At 43.4% G+C, this 20,774-nt stretch overlaps 1 protein-coding gene across 1 annotated transcript in view; it reads left to right on the forward strand.

The window, feature by feature from the left end:
* Positions 1–20,774, forward strand: part of UBE2F (ubiquitin conjugating enzyme E2 F (putative)) — a 130,090-nt gene that overhangs the window by 62,921 nt on the left and 46,395 nt on the right. The window contains exons 7-8 of the mRNA XM_048870165.2: positions 879–936; positions 19,868–19,900. Of these exons, the coding sequence (XP_048726122.1) occupies positions 879–936; positions 19,868–19,900 (91 nt within the window). The remainder of the gene's footprint in view (positions 1–878; positions 937–19,867; positions 19,901–20,774) is intronic.

Below are 20,774 nucleotides of genomic sequence, written 5' to 3' on the forward strand. Positions count from 1 at the left end.
GCCTAAATTTTGGTGATTCTCAGGGTGCTCTGCAAGGCCTATTCACCCAGGCTGTGGGTGAGAGGGACATACTAGAAACTGCTTGTGTGTGTGTCTGTGTGTACAGGTTTCAGAGTAACAGCCGTGTTAGTCTGTATTCGCAAAAAGAAAAGGAGTACTTGTGGCACCTTAGAGACTAACCAATTTATTTGAGCATGAGCTTTCGTGAGCTACAGCTCACTTCATCGGATGCATACCGTGGAAACTGCAGCAGACTTTATATACACACAGAGAATATGAAACAATACCTCCTCCCACCCCACTGTCCTGCTGGTAATAGCTTATCTAAAGTGATCATCAGGTTGGGCCATTTCCAGCACAAATCCAGGTTTTCTCACCCTCCACCCCCCCCACACAAATTCACTCTCCTGCTGGTGATAGCCCATCCAAAGTGACAACTCTTTACACAATGTGTACAGCGGTTAAGAGGGGACATTGTTAGGCTTGTTATTTCATTTGTTATATCTATACATGCTTGATCATATTTTTGTTTTCAGTTCTGTAAACCCTTGGATTTTTTTAAAGTTCCTTATTTTGGATTATGCTTTGAAGATCAGGAGTTCTTTCAGTTTCATTTTAGAACAGTTAGTTTGGGGGAGTTCCCCCTTTTGTTGTTTTTCTTTGGATTTTTAACAACTCAAAATACTTCATATGATACAAAAAAGGTATAATTTCTGCATCCCAAGAATAACCAATATTTCCTAATTTTCTGAGGGATATATAAGTTTAGTGTTCTGATTTTTTCTGAAGAGATTGCAGTCAATAAAGTTTTAAGTAAGCTTAACTGCTTCTCAGTTTCAGATTGTATTGTATAATGTATGCCTCCTTGTCTGTTCCAGTTTATTGAGAGAACATTCAATTGATGGCACTGGCTGGGCTCCAACTAGAACATTAAAGGTACCATTTCTTTTTAGCTATAAAAATCTGTTTTGATGCAGTTATCTTCTGAACAGTTCATGTTTATAAAATATATGCTTTGCCAAGTTAGGGTAACAGTATTGCTGTTTCTATAAAAGTTTAATATTTTTGTCTTCAGAAGAACCTTAGTGCCTCATTTATTAAAACGTGAAGATCTTTTTTTAGTACTTAGCACTGTTTTTTTCTCTGCCTTATAATCAAAATATTAATTTTAACTTTATTTGTTAAAATCCATTTGCATAGCTGTACAGACAAATGTGGGGGGAGGGATAGCTCAGTGGTTTGAGCATTGGCCTGCTAAACCCAGGGTTGTGAGTTCAGTCCTTGAGGGGGCTGTCACGGAGTCCCTGGGCGATGCTCTGGAACTGCTCCCCATTAAGCCAGTCAGGACTCTGGGGTAGTCGCCTTTCTGTGAGCAGCCTGTCTTCAGGACACACAGCTCACACAGCTTCCACCTTCCTGGGTCTGACCTCGGAGCATTCAGCATCCTCTGCCCCTCCGTGCGCTTCCCCACAGCGAGTCCGCTCAGGCGGGGCTCCTAGGGAAGCCAGAGGGTCCTGCACCCCAACTTCGCAGTCAGACGTGACTCTCAGCCAACCAGTAAAACAGAAGGTTTATTAGACGACAGGAACATGGTCTAAAACAGAGCTTGCAGGTGCAGAGAACGGGACCCCTCAGCTGGGTCCATTTTGGGGGGCAGTGAGCCAGACAACCACGTCTGCACTTCACTCCATGTCCCAGCCAGCCCCAAACTGAAAACCCCCTCCAGCCCCTCCTCCTCTGGGCTTTGTTCCTTTCCTGGGCCAGGTGGTCACCTGATTCCTTTGTTCTCCAACCCTTCAGCTCTCACCTTGCAGGGGGGAAGGGCCCAGGCCATCAGTTGCCAGGAAACAGGGTGTTGGCCATTCTCTGTGTCCAGACTCCTGCACACACATGCCCTCTAGGGCTCTGCAATGATCATACACCCTTACCCCACCCCCCTAGATACTTAAGAACTGCCTAGGGGAAACTGAGGCACCCCCACACTATTCAGAGGAAACATTAAGAACAGTCCCACTTCGTCACAGGGGTCATTTGGGATCTGGGGCAAAAATTGGGGATTGGTCCTGCTTTGAGCAGGGGGTTGGACTAGATGACCTCCTGAGGTCCTTTCCAACCCTGATATTCTGTGATTCTGTGGATATAAAATAAAAACCAATGCTTTGGCAAACCAAAAAGCTAGTCATGATATTCTGTCTATATTGTCTTGTAAACTGACTCTCTGCTACTAATGAAGAAACGTCATCCCATGTGTTTTAATGTTAAGCTCTTTTAGTGAGTTCTCTATACTCTTGAACTTATATTTATAGGGCAACATTTTACCTGCTGAAAGACTGGTTAATAGTAAGGGTAGATCCTGCAAAACCCTATTCATGTGAATAGTCCTGTTGACTTCAGTGAAATTCAGATTTTTGGTATTGCCTACATGGAGACTCGGTGCTCAGTAAGCCAGGATGTAAATCTCCAGTGTACTAGCTTGCTGAGCACTATGGACACTGCTGTTGCTCACTAAAACATCCATAGTGCGCTTTAATGTTATACAGTTTGAAATTTTGAGACTTTCTGTAGAAGAAGTTTCTGAAGAGGTGGATCAGTTAAATATCTAGCTATTATCTTCAAAGTATAGGAGTACTTGTGGCACCTTAGAGACTAACAAATTTATTAGAGCATAAGCTTTCGTGGGCTACAGCCCACTTCATCGGATCCATAGAATGGAACATATATATATGTTGGAAGTTACCATACAATACGTACAGATAAGTTGGAAGTTACCATACAAACTGAGATGCTAATTAGTTAAGATGAGCTATTATCAGCAGGAGAGAAAAACTTTTGTAGTGGTAATCAAGATGGCCCATTTAGACAGTTGACAAGGTGTGAGAATACTTAAGGAAATAGATTCAATATGTGTAATGACCCAGCCACAACCAGTCTCTATTCAAACCCAAGTTAATGGTATCTAGTTTGCATACTAATTCAAGCTCAGCAGTTTCTCGCTGGAGTCTGTTTTTGAAGCTTTTCTGTTGCAAAACTGCCACCCTTAAAGCTTTTACTGAGTGGCCAGAGAGGTTGAAGTGTTCTCCTGCTGGTTTTTGAATGTTATGATTCCTGATGTCAGATTTGTGTCCATTTATTCTTTTGCATAGAGACTGTCCGTTTTGACCAATGTACATGGTAGAGGGGCATTGCTGGCACATGATGGCATATATCAAATTCGTAGATCTGTAGGTGAATGAGCCCCTGATGGCGTGGCTACTGTGATTAGGTCCTATGATGGTCTCACTTGAATAAATATGTGGACAGAGTTGGCATCGGGCTTTGTTGCAAGGATAGGTTCCTGGGTTAGTGTTTTTATTGTGTGGTATGTGGTTGCTGGTGAGTATTTGCTTCAGGTTGGGGGGCTGTCTGTAAGCAAGGACTGGTCTGTCTCCCAAGATCTGTGAGAGTGAGGTATCATTTTTCAGGATAGGTTGTAACTCTTTGATGATGCGCTGGAGAGGTTTTAGTTGGGGCTGAAGGTGACAGCTAGTGGCGTTCTGTTATTTCCTTTGTTGGGCCTGTCCTGTAGTAGGTGACTTCTGGGTACTCTTCTGGCTCTGTCAATCTGTTTTTTCACTTCAGCAGGTGGGTATTGTAGTTTTAAGAATGCTTGATAGAGATCTTGTAGGTGTTTGTCTCTGTCTGAGGGATTGGAGCAAATGTGGTTGTATCTTAGAGCTTGGTTGTAGACAATGGATCATGTGGTGTGTCCTGGATGGAAGCTGGAGGCATGTAGGTAAGTATAGCAGTCAGTAGGTGTCCGGTACAGGGTGGTGGTGATGTGACCTGAATGGGAGCATAGTAAATTCATTCTTCTCTTTAATACACAAATGGCTTTAAAAAGTAAGTGCTGAGGCTGAAATAGCCTCTTTGGTAATGGCAAATGCTTGTAGCTTGTTTCTGGATATGAAGTGTGACTACATAAAAATCCAGTGATTGATTAATCCTTTCCCTTCTAATTATTTGTGGTCCATCCAGTGAGCCCATTCTTTTGCAAATTTAGTATACCCAAAATGAGTACATTGTTTGAAATACAAATATTTTAATTTGTATATCAAAGGAGGAAAAATGTTCTGTGTAAGGAGTCCTGGCCATGGATTTCTGTGTGGCCAAGTATAAGTCCCTTAAACTCTCCAGCTGAGTTTCTGCATCTGTAAAACCAATATTATGCCTCATTGCCACCCTCATGGATTTTGTGGCTACGTTTTTCAGTGTTTGTAAAAGAGATCCTTGGATGGATCTACATAAGCTCGAATACATGGAAGTGTATGTTTAATATATATATATATATATGTGTATGTGTGTATAAATTGTGTTAGTATTATTCAAACACACAGAATGGTTATTGCATATGTAATATATGTATACTAGGTATGTAGTATAAACTGAAAAAATGAGTGTAGTTGTGAGCTGTATGTAAAATTATAGTCATGTGGTGATAAATTTAATTTGTCACCAGAATAGAAAGTGTACAGTGCTCACTTTATATTATTTTTGATTGCAAATATTTGCACTGTAAAATGATAAACAAAAGAGGACGCATGGTTAAATCATGAAGGGACATATGAATCTTTAGTACATCTGGCACATAAATATCTTGCGATGCCAGCTACAACAGTTCCATGCGCACGCCTGTTCTCACTTTTCAGGTGACGTTGTAAACAAGAAGCGGACAGCAGCATCTCTTGCAAATGTAGACAGACTTGTTTGTCTGAGCACAAAGTAGGACTGAGTGGACTTGTAGGCTCTAAAGTTTTATATTTTTATTAATGCAGTTATTTTTGTACATAATTTTACATTTGTAATTTCACCTTTCATGATAAAGAGATCGCACTACAGTACTTCTGTTAGGTGAATTGAAAAATACTATTTTTGTATTTTACAGTGCAAATATTTGTAATAAAAAATATAAAGTGAGCACTGTACATTTTCTATTGTGTAGTAATTGAAATCAATATATTTTGAAAATGTAGAAAACATCCAAAAATGTTTAAATAAATGGTATTCTATTATTAACAGCATAATTAATTGCAATTTTTTTTAATCGCTTGACAGCCCTAATGTGGTGTCATCCTCTGAGTTGATTAACGAGGTTGGAACCTCTAGATCCATTGCACAGACCTCTGCCAGTTAAGATAAAGGAATAAGGTTTTCACCATCTATAGGGACCAGAACTGAAAGGCCATGATACACACACTAGGCCAGTGCTTTTCACAGATATTAGTTGAGAATAGAGGAATGATAGATTCAGGAAGCTTGGATTCCATTCCAGACTTCAGAGAAGAGTGTGCTTTAGTGGGCATAGCCCTTTCTTCCCTGTCTCAGTTCTGTCTCTTCTCCTGCCCTGGCTTCTTATCCCTGCCTGCGTAATTCCAGTTTCCCCTCCCACTTCTCATTCTAGTCCCAGTCTTCTTGCCCAGCCTTCAGAGTTTCCTGTTCGAGTTCCAATACACACTTCCCTCCCCATCCTCCATTCTCTCTCCATCCCCACACCCAGTCTGTCTCCTTTCCTGGCAAAGCCCAGTGCTCTGCTTCTGGCTTCTCATCCGATCTCAGTGCCTCTCCACCACCACACACACACACAGCCAGTTAGCTCCTAGTTTTCTCACTGGTTCCCAGTCTCCTTGCCCTGCCAGTCCCAGCCTTCCCTTCTGTTCTCTCCAACTTCCAGTCTCTCCTGTCCCAATCTTACCAGACTCCTTGTTCCAGTCTACTCCCCTTCTTCCCCAGTCTGGCATTTTTCGGTTCTGCATTCAAATCCAACAGCTGCTGCTTCCACTCTGCCTAAGTGCCAGCGGAGATGAAGGGTATAATTGGAAACTTGCGAGAGGGGCCCCCTGATCTCAGTTACGGCACCTGGCCCCAGCCGCAGCCCCGAGCAGCAATTACAGGAAAGTCTGGCTTTGCCTCCTTAGTCTGGGGCTGGAGTATGCTCAGTCACTCTGTGGGGATGGTACATGCACAGTCTGGTCAGCACTAGAAGCTGTGGGAAGCTTGAGCATGATAAGTGAGGAAGGAATCAGGGATTTTTGCTGTTAAACATCGAAGTCTACTGAGCATGTGTGAGTTGTGATTTCTTTTTCAAAAGCTTAAACTTAGCCAAATTTGGGTGGATTTTCACAGGAATGACAAAGCGCACTTCCCTAATATAGAGGCCACTCCCTGCCAAATGTCAAGGCCCTAGTGCAAAGCACAGGGTCACTAGACGATTTCAAAGAAAATGTCTCATGATTTTTTTTTTTTTTTTTTACGTGGACAAAACAAGATATTTTCCACTAAATCTCATTCTTGGAAACAGTTGAAGTATTTTTGGCTAAAATTGTATGGATTAAAAAAAAAAATATATGGAGACAGACATCAATATGGAAAATTTCAATCCGAATGTTCAGTTTGGCAAAGTTATAAGCAACTGAAAACAGTATATTGTAATGGGAAGTGCAGGGCAACCTTAATAATAGGTGGTGCTACAAGCCCTGCCTATATATCACAGTAGAATCTTTGTTACTGTCACAGAAAGGAAGTAAATGTGTGCGCTGGTGGTGATCTGCCCAGCCAGCATGTGGGAGTCTTCAGAGCGATCAATAGCAAGCAGTGAACTTAATCATAGAATCAGTGTTGGAAGGGACCTCAGGAGGTCATCTAGTCTAACCCCCTGCTCAAAGCAGGACCAATCCCCAACTAAATCATCCCAGCCAGGGCTTTATTAAGCCAGGCCTTAAAACCTCTAAGGATGGAGATTCCACCACCTCCCTAGGTAACCCATTCCAGTGCTTCACCACCCTCCTAGTGACATAGTTTTTCCTAATATCCAACCTAAACCTCCCCCACTGCAACTTGAGACCATTACTCCTTGTTCTGTCATGTGCTACCACTGAGAACAGTCTAGACCCATCCTCTTTGGAACCCCCTTTCAGGTAGTTGAAAGCAGCTATCAAATCCCACCTCGTTCTTCTTTTCCGCAGACTAAACAATCCCAGTTCCCTCAGTGTCTCCTCATAAGTCATGTGTTCCAGTCTCCTAATTATTTTTGTTACCCTCTGCTGGATGTTTTCCAATTTTTCCACATCCTCCTTCTAGTGTGGGGCCCAAAACAGGACACAGTACTCCAGATGAGGACTCATCAATGTCGAATAGAGGGTCGAACTTACTGCTGAGTCATCTCTCACATCTAAGGATTGAGATGTGCAACAATGAGAGCCTAATTTTTTAATTTACTTGCAAATTTTTGATTGCTTAGCACATCAGATAATTCTTCCTTCTCTGTTTGCGGAGGTGTGTTTTCAGTTGCTCCAGCAGCTGACCTGAAAGTTCAGGCTTCAAAAGAAGGGGAGTTCAGTGGACTGGGTCTGATGTCACTGCTTGCGATTGACAACTTTGATGACTGCCTTAAGAGGGCAGGGCTGAACAATATCCACATGTTCATAGTTCCTGACATGTTGTTTGAGAGATTAAAATTGCTGGTAAATAGGATGGAGAGGGAAATGATATTCTGCCCCCTTCTTCAAGGATTTTTTTTCTTAGCTGGTTCTCCTCCTTACTCTCATTTCTCCCAGAGAGAGGTCATTGCATCTCTTTCTCTAGGGCGGGGGCGGGGGGGGGAATGGGATGGAGGGGCGGTATTATGTGTCATCACATGGTGCCTGTTGGCACCCACACCACCAGTAATTCCCCTATCTTATTGGGTTGAGTGCGTTCCTGGTACTTGCAGGTAGAGCAAATAAAACGCAGGTCAGTAAGTTTAGTATGTGCAGCAGTGAGGAAGATTCTTATAGGAGAGAGCTGTTTTTGTATGTCCAAATATAGTAGCTAAACTCTATAGCTATTAGCATGGGTTTTATGATTCCATGACAGTAACGTTCATATTTTTAAAATATATAGGAATAGGTAGCCTTAATGTTTAGAAGAGAAGTGTAAAACTCTTAAGTATAAAATTCATGCTTGAAATTATCTGTAATTTATCATTTTGTGAAAGCAACAGCTTGAGGCAGGATAACAGAGTAGTTAAACATATTATCTTTTCTGGTATGTGTGACACCCCCAGGCTGCAGTCTGGACTGTAGAACCACTGTGACCCCTTTAACTCTCCTGCCCAGGCTCTTCTCCTACACTGATATGCTAGTGAACAGCAAGCTACTTCAGGCTCTGTTCTCTCAGCCAGCAGCATGCAGAGGCGCACCCAGCAACATACATGAAGCCTTTCTTAGCCACTCATGAACTGTATATCGGGAGATGACCTCGAATTCCCCTATCCCCAGCCTTGCACCCCAGAAATGTGGTCTTACGCTGCTCAAGACCCCCTGATCAGAGTAAGCTCACTAATTAGTTTGTCATATCATCAACGGGTACGAATATGCACCAACCTTTGTAACCCGAGTAGACTTCAAATACTTCTATTTATCCATAAAACAATAGCTTTATACCTCAGTATCCTGTCATCTACAATATATGCTGCCTGTTGTAATTCTGTGCAATATTTTGCATCACTAATTTTAATAAAAATATTTTCATTTGCATTGGATAAATTTATAAATATGAATTGAATTGCCCAATGATTTAAACAAAATGTTTACTATTTTAAGTCCTTATTGATGGTACTAGTAGAATGACATCTATAAGATTCCTGCAATTGTTTTTAAACCAGATTTCACCCATTGTCTTCTATACCAATATAGCCTTGATTATATTTACATTAGATTCTTATTTAAAATAACCTTTCTGTTCCATTTACTAGATATGGCTACGTTTCATAAATTGGTTCCAGAGATGAACAATTAGACATAACAAATCTGATTTAAAGTAGACTAAAAAAAAACAAGTGCCAACTCAACCAGTAAACAATACCTTAAAAAAGCCAGGCTGTCATGTGGACTCTTTTTAGTAAAGATAAATGCAGTACAGTTTCATGGTTTCATTTTTATATATTTGTCAGGATTATATTTTGCTCTGTTGTATCCTAGAGTACAGCAGAGGATGATTCTGTTTGCAGCAGAGCACCAGAGCAGCAAAACTTTCATATAGTTGTGAAAACTATATGAGCACCTTCAAAGTGCCACCCAAGCCATGCTGCCTGAGCCCCAGGGTAGCAGCGGCAGGGCTCCGGCAGGCCCGGGGCTCCCTGCAGTGGCTGGGGCCCAAGGTCCTTTAAGTCACCACCGGAGCCCTGCCACTGCTACCCCAGGGCTCTGACAGTGGGGCTCGGGAGGCAATTTAAAGGGCCCGAGGCTCCAGCCACTGCAGGGAGCCCCAGCTCCTTTAAATCGCCAGCCTGGGGAAGCCGGTCAGGTCCGGCATGCCATACCGGCTCTTGCTTGCTTTCACCTCTGGCCCTTGGTCACCTCAGGCACATGGCTCCTGAGCAGTGTTTGATATAAAATCAGACTTTCAAAAAGCTCACCACATTTGTCCCTGCATGTTTGAGAATACTCTTGAGCTACTCCTTATCAAGAAGACATACTGTAGAAAATCAAATGTCTTCTGGCCAAGAGAACCAGCCCCTGCCACAACATTCACCAGGTGCGATTCACATCAACTGAGGACCTAATTTTTTTTCTTTATACTACTGTTGTCATAAAATATACTTTCACTTTGAGTCTGATATTTCTCCTTTACCTAGTCTCAAGACTATGGGTTAAGTTCATTGTTTTGATTTCTGTAGCGTAACTGCATTACAGACTTTGTGGGACTGACTTTCATTTTTTAAACTTCATGGAGAAATCAGCGTATAGTTTTATTGGTCCCAGGATATGAGAGAGACAGAGTGCACTCATCTTGTCTCTCTGGAAAATTAGTGAAAGAACGCTTATTTTTTTAAAAGAAACAAAAAACTATGACCTTTAGTAATCCCTGCTTCATAAGAAATGTGCAGAAACATACCCTGTTTCTTTTAACTGTTTCTTGCAGTTTCCCTGTTTTTGAATGGTAGTAATTATTGCTCCCAGACATGTAAAAGACATTTCACGAGGATGGCAGAGTACACTAGAAGAATTTAATGAAGCCATTCCTGTTTTCCAAAACTTTGGTAATACTTTCTGAATACAGAATTATTTAGTGGGAGTATATTCCTGTTGCCTAGTCTCATGGGGGGGCGTTGCATTTAGTTTTCATTATCATTGTAGTGTTGTTCATTCTGAAGCTAGTTCAGAAATCCAGTGGGAGCGCTGGTTTATAAAAGAAAGTCTGCTATGCTGTAATGTAACTATAGGGGCAAATATCAAGGGCTCCAGTAAGAAGAAAGTATGTTGTTTTGTATGCATGCTGTTACGGATTCGGAGCCTGTGACATGCATGGCTGACTCTGTCTCTCTGAAACTGAAACAGAGCTTGTTTACTGCTTCTGAAATTCTTCAGAAACGTTCAAATATTACTTTGGAGCAGTGGTCTCCAACCTTTTTAAGCACAAGATCACTTTTTGAATAAGTGCAACCCAGAATCTACCCCACCACGCTCACTTCGTTCGTCCGTCCGTCCCCCCCCCGTCATGCGCTCTCCCTCACCCACTTTCACTGGGCTGGAACAGGGGGTTGGGGTGCAGGCTCTAGGCTGGGGCCGAGGGGTTCAGAGTGTGCGAGGGGGCTCCAGGCTGATCCTGGGACAGGGGGTTGGGGTGCAAGAGGAGGTAAGGGATGCAAGTTCTGGGAGGGAGTTTGGGTGCAGGAGGGGGCTCAGGGCTGGGGTAGGGGGTTGGGGTCTGGGAGGGGCTCAGGGCTAGGGCAGGGGGTTGGGGTGCGGGCTCTTGCCGGCCCTTATCTCAGGTGGCTCCAGGTGGATGGTGCAGCGGGGCTAAGGCAGGCTCCCTGCCTGCCCGCCCACCCCGGCCCCGTGCCACTCCCAGAAGCTGCCAACATGTCCTTGCGGCCCCTGGAGGGGGGCACATGGCTCCTTGCACTGCCCCTCCCTGTAGGCACAGCCCCCGCAGCTCCCATTGGCCGCAGTTTACCGTTCCCGTTCCACTGTGTGGGCAGTGCCTACAGGTAGGAGCAGCACGTGGAGACCCCACCCCCTCCCGACGCAGGGACGTGCCAGCCGCTTCCAGGAGCAGTGTGGGGCCAGGAGAGGCAGGGAGCGTGCCTTAGCCCTGCTGTGCCACTGGACTTTTAGCGTCCAGAGACTGTGATAGACTGGGCAGAGACTCCATGATCGACCAGTCGATCGTGATTTACCGGTGGTGACAACTGCTTTGGAGGGAAGAAAGTAAATGAGACTAGGAGGAATTCAGAGGTTTCCCATTCTTTCTTCCTTCTTTCATGCTAAATAAAGCATTTTATACTAATATTTTAAATACTCTGTAATCTAGATAAATATAAAGTGAGTGACGTCCACCTTAAGTAAATTGTTTTCATTTGGCTAGTAAGTAATAAAAATACTATTTTAAATAAATATTAAGGTTGCAGTATCACGCACTAAGTGTCTACTGAGCATGTGCAAATAGATTTTTTCCTGTTGATCACTACTCTAGTTAAAAAAAAAAAAAAAAAAAAGTTAACAGGAGACGTCTCTGTGTGAGAGTATGACTATTTCCTTTTCTTGATTCCAAGTGATAAATATTTTACCAAATGTCTTGTCAAACATATGTTAGCTACAAGATGCAAAAGTCTCAGTCTTCAGTATAATTAACTAGAGTCTATTCGATAAGAAGTACTCCTTAATAGTTTTGTTTAGGGAGTTTCCATGGTGTAGTTCTTTAGCTGCTTTTGTCTGACTTTTTAAATTAAATAAATAGTTAAACACTTCTTGCATATAAAAGGAAAATCTTATTGGTAATTTACATTTTTACACTCTGAAAAACACTATGTAGTTAATCTTTCAGACATCTGAGAACACAGTTATACAAGTCAAAGGCAGTGTGTCAAAGGCATAATTTTGGTGTAGGTTTGATAGCAGACTGTGAAATGGATGTGAATTACCTACTTGCTAAGGTTGGCGACTAGAACAGAAGTAGGTCTTCCGACCAAATGAGATGCTTTAAACTTCTTCAATCTCAGGAGAAACTATTTTACAAGCAGCACTTTGTATTTTAAGTCACTATTGCTAAATCTGAAAGGGAGGCATTTTGGAGTTGCAATTTTTTCTTTATTTGGGGTGGCATAAATAAATCTGTAGGGCGTTTTTGTTTTTTTCAAAGTAATGATTTTTAGACCCAACACAAGTATGAAACAATGTTATGGGGCAAAGAAAGAGAGACCTTCATCAATCAACCTTTGTACTGACATGTTGATCTTCTGATGTGCCTTATGTTGGATTCACCATGCTTTGGCCCAAACAGTTGCAGCAGTAAGTGATGGTCACCCTCTTGGTCAGCATAGCAGGGACTGCAACTTTGACCTCCAGAGCCACAGCACTCTGCAGGGGCTCATGTTATGTTGTTTTACTTTCTTAATTTTGATTTCTATGCAAACAAATACGTTTTATTTAACTACATAGGTATATTTGTCAATAATAAAACAGAATCCATACAAATATAAAAAATCAAAATAAAAAAGACCAATTTTTTTTAAACATCTGCTGCATAAAATAGCCCCCACACTAATAATACCAATTGTCTTGCACCTTCCCTAACCCCCTGTCATAAATATAAAGGGAAGGGTAAACCCCTTTGAAATCCCTCCTGGCCAGGGGAAAGCTCCTCTCACCTGTAAAGGGTTAAGAAGCTAAAGGTAACCTCGCTGGCACCTGACCAAAATGACCAATGAGGAGACAAGATACTTTCAAAAGCTGGGAGGGGGGAGAGGAACAAAGGGTCTGTGTCTCTCTGTATGCTGCTCTTGCCAGAGACAGAACAGGAATGGAGTCTTAGAACTTTTAGTAAGTAATCTAGCTAGGTATGTGTTAGATTATGATTCCTTTAAATGGCTGAGAAAAGCATTGTGCTGAATAGAATAACTATTTCTGTCTGTGTATCTTTTTTGTAACTTAAGCTTTTGCCTAGAGGGGTTCTCTATGTTTTTGAATCTAATTACCCTGTAAGATATCTACCATCCTGATTTTACAGGGGGGATTTCTTTATTTCTATTTACTTCTATTTTTTATTAAAAGTCTTCTTGTAAAAAACTGACTGCTTTTTCATTGTTCTTAGATCCAAGGGTTTGGGTCTGTGGTCACCTATGCAAATTGGTGAGGCTTTTTATCCAACATTTCCCAGGAAAGGGGGGGTGCAAGTGTTGGGAGGATTGTTCATTGTTCTTAAGATCCAAGGGTCTGGGTCTGTAGTCACCTAGGCAAATTGGTGAGGCTTTTTACCAAACCTTGTCCAGGAAGTGGGGTGCAAGGTTTTGGGAAGTATTTTGGGGGGACAGACGCGTCCAAACAGCTCTTCCCCAGTAACCAGTAATTGTTTGGTGGTGGTAGCGGCCATTCCAAGGATAACGGGTGTAATATTTTGTACCTTGGGGAAGTTTTGACCTAAGCTGGTAAAGATAAGCTTAGGGGGTTTTTCATGCAGGTCCCCACATCTGTACCCTAGAGTTCAGAGTGGGGGAGGAACCTTGACACCCCCAAAGCCTGGTTAAATAGATGGGATTTGCGATGTGCTCTGACAACCTACAACCTTGCAAATCTGCATATTTTATAGGCAAAATCCTGTGTTCTCTGGAGCTGGCTTGACCTAAATACTGTATCTAAGGTCCTGAATTCTAAAGAACCTCAGTACAGCAGAGGGGATATTTTGGAACACCTTAAGATAAATTATAAGCAGTGCAATAGTTAACGATGTGCTGAAATTTAAATTGTTGCTATTTTTCTTAGAATTAGTATCCTGCAGATGCCACTTCACTGGTTTGCACTCTTGATTCCCATTTGGAATATTTTGTTGCAACCAAAAGAGCAAGAAACCTAAGGTCCCCTCTCTCCCAGACCCCCCCTCCCAAAAAAAGACTTCAATTCTGTCTAGCACAATTCTGCATCAAGTTCTACAGCCACCGACTGCAGTCACATACTATATGGGTTGTTGTTAATACACAAACTGCTAGTTTCTTCCCACTTTTCAGAGGAACAAATAGTGCTGTACTTTTTTATGCAGGTATAGTATACATGATTTAAAAATACACTTTGCGTGTTCCTTCTTATTCACGAATTTCCAGTGGGTCACTAATTTGTTTGGTTTCAGAGTAACAGCCGTGTTAGTCTGTATTCGCAAAAAGAAAAGGAATACTTGTGGCACCTTCGAGACTAACCAATTTATTTGAGCATGAGCTTTCGTGAGCTACAGCTCACTCCACGGTATGCATCCGATGAAGTGAGCTGTAGCTCACGAAAGCTCATGCTCAAATAAATTGGTTAGTCTCTAAGGTGCCACAAGTCCTCCTTTTCTAATTTGTTTGGGTCTCCCAGCAGTCTACTGAGTATAATTGTTTCATAGGCTACTTATGCAGAAGACAATCTGTATGTAGTATTGGCATTCAAAATCACACATATTGATGTGTACAAACATATGTGTACAGTATGACCTTTTTACACAGGGCTAAATTTTTGGTTGGCTCTGTGCCATTGTGGTAGAATTATGATGTGGGCACAGGGAGCCTTTTCCTCCTCTATGCATTTTCACTGTAGAGGAAACCCTAACAAAGCTCTTGCTGGGATGATTTAATTGGGGTTGGTCCTGCTTTGAGCAGGGGGTTGGACTAGATGACCTCCTGATGACCGTAGAGATTCATTGCCATGGAAGCAAATCCCAAATAGTGGCAGTGATGGGAGACTTTCACACTTATAAAAGATTCACTGTTATCATTCTATAACAGCTATCACAAACTGCTAGGAAAACTGACCCGAACCTTAGCCAGAGAAACTTGGTTTTGTTTCCATTGTGATTATTCATTATTTTCCATGATGACTTGATTAACACACACAGTGTCCCTTGTCAGCTTCTTGGTTTCCTTAAACAATGTGTTGAAGTTCAGTCAACATACTTTCACGTAGCGGTCTTTCCAGGACACAGACGCTTTCTCCATTTTACAGTTGGTTCGGCCTACTACCAGAGTCTGGTCCTTCCGTTTGGCCTGGCTATAGCACTAAGAGTGTTTGCCAAGCGCATGGCGGTAGTCGCGGCCTATCTCGGGCGTTGGGGTATCCAAATTTACCCGAACCTCTGCGACTGGTTTGTCAAAGGCAATTCCGAGGCCCAGGTCCAACACGACATCACTGTACTACAATCACATGCCGCTCCTTGAGACTACTGGTCAACCACAAAAAGTCCACGTTAGTTCCAGTTCTAAGGATAGAATTCAGCGGGGGCATGCTCGACTCAACCCGGGCGAGACCGTTCCTGCTGTTAGACAGGTTTCAGGCCCTGATGGACCTCATCACGGAAGTGTCCGCATTTCCCCTGACAACAGCCAGGGCATGCCTACGCCTACTAGGCCATAAGGCAGCTTGCACATACGTGGTCCGCCATGCCAGACTCCGCATGCGGCCCTGCAGCAATGGCTGGCATCGACCTATTCCCAATCCAGGGACAACCTGGAAAAGATCATAACCGTTCCTCTGGCAGTTCGCACCTCGCTGCGGTGGTGGACCGATTGCGAGAAGGTTCTGGAAGAAGTCCCATTTCACAGTCCCGCTCTATCTGTAGAGCTAGCGTTGGACGTTTTGGAGCTTGGTTGGGGGGGCACACCTTGGACATCTCCGGACCCAGGGGATGTGGATCCTGTAGGAGACAACATTACACATAAATGTAAAGGAGCTCAGAGTGGTCCAGCTGGCCTGTGGGGTCTTCCTGACACACCTGTCAGGCAAAGTGGTGAGAGTCCTGATGGACAATACAGCCTCAATGTTCTACATCAACAGGCAAGGAGAAGCACGCTCTTTGGCTCTCTGCCAGTAGGCTCTCCATCTCTGGGACTTCTGCATTGGCCACGACATCCATCTGGAAGCTGCTCACCTCCCTGGCATCAGGAACACCCTAGAAGATCACCTCAGCAGGGACTTCTCCTCTCACCATGAGTGGTTGCTCCACCCGGAGGTCGCCCTCATGATCTTCCAGAGGTGGGGAATTCCCTGAGTAGATCTGTTTGCCACCAGGCAAACCAGAAAGTGCCATCGGCTTTGCTCCCGGCAGGGCCTGAGCAAAGTCTCCCTCTCCGATGCCTTCCTCCTGTTGTGGGCCGAGGGTCTGATGCATGCGTTCCCTCTGGTCACCCGGGTCCTAGTAAAGTTCAAGAGGGACAAGGCACAGGTTATCATGATTGCCCCGCGTGGTCTTGCCAGCACTGGTTCAGCACGCTCATGAACATGATGGTGGCCCCTCACTGGCCCCTTCCCTGCTGTCTGATCTGTTCTCTCAGGATCATGGTCGGCTCCTACACCCCAACCTTGAGTCTCTACACCTCTCAGTGTGGATGCTTCGTGGTTGAACCCGGAGGAGAGTACCTGCTTGGAGGAGGTCGAGCAGGTCCTCCTGGGAAGTAGGAAGCCATCCACGAGACTAACTTACCTGGCCAAGTAGATGAGGTCTTCCTGCTCGGCGTCGGAGCGTGGCATTTCTCCCTCGCATTCTTCAGGTGAGTCCATCTTGGACTACTTACTGCAGCTCAGGAACCAGGGGCTGGTGCATTCTTCCATCAGAGTGCATCTTGCAGCCATCTCCGCATTCCACCAGCCAGTCCAAGGTCAGACAGTCTTTTCTCATGACATGACTGTCAGGTTCCATGACAGAATGAGGAGTAATGGTCTCAAGTTGCAGTGGGGGAGGTTTAGGTTGGATATTAGGAAAAACTATGTCACTAGGAGGGTGGTGAAACACTGGAATGCGTTACCTAGGGAGGTGGTGGAATCTCCTTCCTTAGAGGTTTTTAAGGTCAGGCTTGACAAAGCCCTGGCTGGGATGATTTAATTGGGGATTGGTCCTGCTTCGAGCAGGGGGCTGGACTAGATGACCTCCTGAGGTCCCTTCCAACCCTGATCTTCTATGATTCTATGAGGAGCCTCGAGAGGCTTTACCCGCAGGTACGGGCCCCTGTCTCGCAGTGGGACCTTAACCTGGTCCTCTCCAGGCTCAGCGGCCCGCCTTTTGAGCTGCTGGGCTCCTGCTCCCTTTCCTATTTGTCCTGGAGGGTCGCTTTCCTGGTGGCGGTGACCTCGGCGAGACAAGTCTCAGTAATTAAGGCCTTGACCTTGGAACCGCCTTACACAGTTTTTTATAAGGACAAGGTCCAGCTGCGGCCCCACCCAGCCTTCCTGCCGGTGGTGGGATCTTTCTTCCACATGAGCCAGGATGTATTTTTGCCAGTGTTCGGTCGGACTGCTGAGGAGAGGCGTCTGCACGCACTGGATGTCCGGAGGGCCTTGGCTTTTTACTTGCAGTGTACCAAGCCTTTCCGTAAATCGACCCAGCTCTTCATCGCTACAGTAGATAGGAGGATGGGCCTTCTGGTTTTTTTGCAGAGGATTTCCAACTGGATCACCTCTTAGAAGGACCTGTTATGAGCTAGCAAAGGTCCCCCCGCCACCAATCGTCAGGGCTCATTCGACTAGAGCGCAGGTGTCTTTGGCGGCCTTCCTGGCACACATCCCGATCCAGGACATCTGTAGAACTGCAACGTGGTCCTCAGTCCACACGTTCACATCTCATTATACCATCACTCAACAGGCTAGAGATGACGCTGGGTTCGGCAGAGCTGTATTACAATCTGCGCAACCATGAACTCCTACCCGTCTCAACGGAAACTGCTGGAAGTCACCTAATATGGAATGGATATGAGCAAGCACTTGAAGAAGAAAAGACAGTTACCTTTTCCATAACTGGTGTTTTTCGAGATGTGTTGCTCATGTCCATTCCACAACCCGCCCTCCTTCCCCGCTGTTGGAGTTTCTAGCACAAGGGAACTGAGGGTGAGGGGAGACGGCAGCGCCCCTTATACTGCGCCATACGGGCACCACTCCAGAGGGCACCAGAGCTGCTCCCCTATCGATACTGCTGAGGGAAAAACTTCCGGCACCAGTGCATGATGAGTAAACACACCTAATGTGGAATGGACAGGAGCAACACATCTCGATGAACACCAGTTACAGAAAGGTAATTGTCTTTTCTCCCTTTTTCCAAACGCTTTTGTTTTCTGGCCCTGAAAATGAATGATAGCATGCTAATTAGATCATTTCTGGTGAGGATGACTGCTCACCACCACATTCTTAAGAATTCTAGGCTATTTGTGCACCTTAAACATCTGAAATTCCTACTCTTTTACTATAAATTTAAACAGTAATGTTCTGTCCTTGTGGAATACTTTAGTGACTTCAGGAGGTTTGCAGTGTTTACTAGCACTGATGACTTTAGAAACTCCATTAGAAGAAAGTGCTGAACAAGCTAAAATATTATTCCCTAATGTTACTTTGCTGATCTGTATGATTAAAAATAGATGAACAGAGGGTGTTTTTGTATAAAATACATAAATGGGGCAGTAAAAAAACTATTCATCAGATAATGCTGACACCATGTCCTCTGCCAGCTTTTGTAATCGTAACTATTGACAGAGTTGTTAAGGTATTATGTATTACCATACCTCATCATTTTGACTAAGTTCTGAGGGACCAGAGTAGTAAACAAGCTAAAATGCATCCATTCATTCAACCTTTTTTTATAAGCAAATATTGCAAGATGTTAAATGAGCATAAAATGCATTTTGTTTTCTATGCCATAGTGAGAAGGGTTTATTTCTCTGAGGGGTTGTCTGCATGGCCAAAAAAGGTGTGTGTTTAGATTAGGACAACTAACTCACCTTAGCTCTCCAGGTGTAAAATCCTATTGGAGTCACAGCACTGTAGTGAGGTGAACTAGGTGAGGTCAGTCTAAGGCTGGCAGGTACAGTGGTGACTTTATCTCATGGTAAAAACTACAGTGCCTCTTCTCTAGTAGGCGTTTACAGTGGGCTGCCTAACGTGTAAGATATCTTGCTGTATAAAACCCATCTTTTTTAAAAATTGAAGACATAGTCTGAGAGAAGGTTTTCTAGGAGCTCTGTTTTACAGTCTCTGATTCAATTAACTGTAGTAATGTCTTATCACTTAATCTTGCTCGTTGTTTGTCAGCCCATGAAATTTGTAACTCGGGACACACACCTGTAGGCCAGACACTTAACTGGAGTTAAGGAAAATGTTACATCAAATGACTCTAAATGAGGGAGTCTCAGGGGGCAACACTTGCATCTAGTTTACTGATTTCTTACTGTGAATCTGTAATTGCACATTGATTGTCCCTATTCAGTTAAAGAAAACTTGGAGGTAGAGGCGAGCAAATAATTTGCAATGAATAATTAATTTGATAAATGTAGCCTCCTCTCCTACTTTCAGAATATTCACATATAGATCAGTTTTCTCAAATTTGATATTTCATGTCTATTTGACAAATATTTTGTCACATTTTTATATGTTATGGATTGATCACGTACAGTTCACCGCGAGTACCTGATACTTCCTATTTGAAATCTGAGCTGTGGTGTTCAGTTTTTATTGGTGTGGTCAGTCACTCAGTCTTGTTTCTTTTCCTTGAACACAGAAGGGGTGAGTGCGGTTTCAGAGTGTGAATATTTACACAAAATTTTAAAATGGATGTGTTTGTTAACAGAAAAATTATTCACCATGTGCTACTTGTACTTGATGACGGTTTTTAAATGTCTCAAAGGTGCTTAAAGCCCTGAATAAGTGCTTTTTTGCATGTTATATATTGAAATAAATATTGGGGAAGTTTTAAACATTTTGAATATAAAGAAAAGCCACCCAATACTCACCTCCTTTCCTAGATTTAAGACTTTCCATCATTTTGCTGGGTTAATAGAAATGTAAAGGATGTTAAAATGTACAAAATATTTTAAGTACACATGACTGATTTTGTTGTTTTTCCTTTTCAGGATGTTGTTTGGGGATTGAACTCTTTATTTACAGTAAGTAAGACGATGCAATGCATGCAGCTAAATTTTGTTTTCCCTGTCAGGTGGTTTTCGAAGTTACTTGGTATAGACCTGATCCAGTGTCTCTCTTATAGTTAATGTTCGTGTTCCTCCTGTCTTTCGTGGTGTTTAATTAACCCCATTTATTAGCTAGCCATGGGGATTATCATACAGAAGGGCATATGCTGCCTTCCTTAATATTTTTTTGTATTTATAGTTATAAATCTATGCTTCAGCCTTTGGTAACGAGTTGCTTAGGGTTTTCCACAAATCCTAAATTCCTTCAGTGAGTTATTGTGCTGGGAATGTGAGGATTACTTTGGCAGATAACTGGTATTGCTGTAATCCTGAAAAGTTGAGGGTTGGGATAAAAAATTGCCCAATATAGATTTAATTATTGACAATTATAATCATTAAACACATGTTGGAGGTGTGAGGGGCTCTGAGGATCTCCAACCCCCAGAATGAGAATAGGGCCTGACACTGAATTAAAACATGAGATTGTTCCCATGGAATCCCACATGACATGAAAAGAGTTGGCAGGAGCAGGAAGCCTGAGCCTCCTATTTACAAGAGGCAGCTACGAGAAGTGGAGGGTACATGTAAAATCCTGGATTAATGGCAGGAACAGACAGGACTGGAGCTAGCAACCCTCACCTCAGATATACAACAGAAGCCAGAAACTGCCCCCATTGATAGATTAGAGGCAAGTAGAGAGAGCCCTCCTCCCCTCTGAGGCAGAGGTGTGGGGCGTGACTGTCCTGGATAACCCTTACTGCTGCCTGGTGGCAGTGGGAAGGTCAAGGGTGGAGAGCAGAGGGATCATGGTCAAGCTGGCCACCTGAGCTCTCATTGCCATCACTTCCTT

The sequence above is a fragment of the Caretta caretta genome, chromosome 11 (genome assembly GCF_965140235.1).
Source record: "Caretta caretta isolate rCarCar2 chromosome 11, rCarCar1.hap1, whole genome shotgun sequence".
In the NCBI taxonomy this organism is placed as follows: Eukaryota; Metazoa; Chordata; order Testudines; family Cheloniidae; genus Caretta; species Caretta caretta.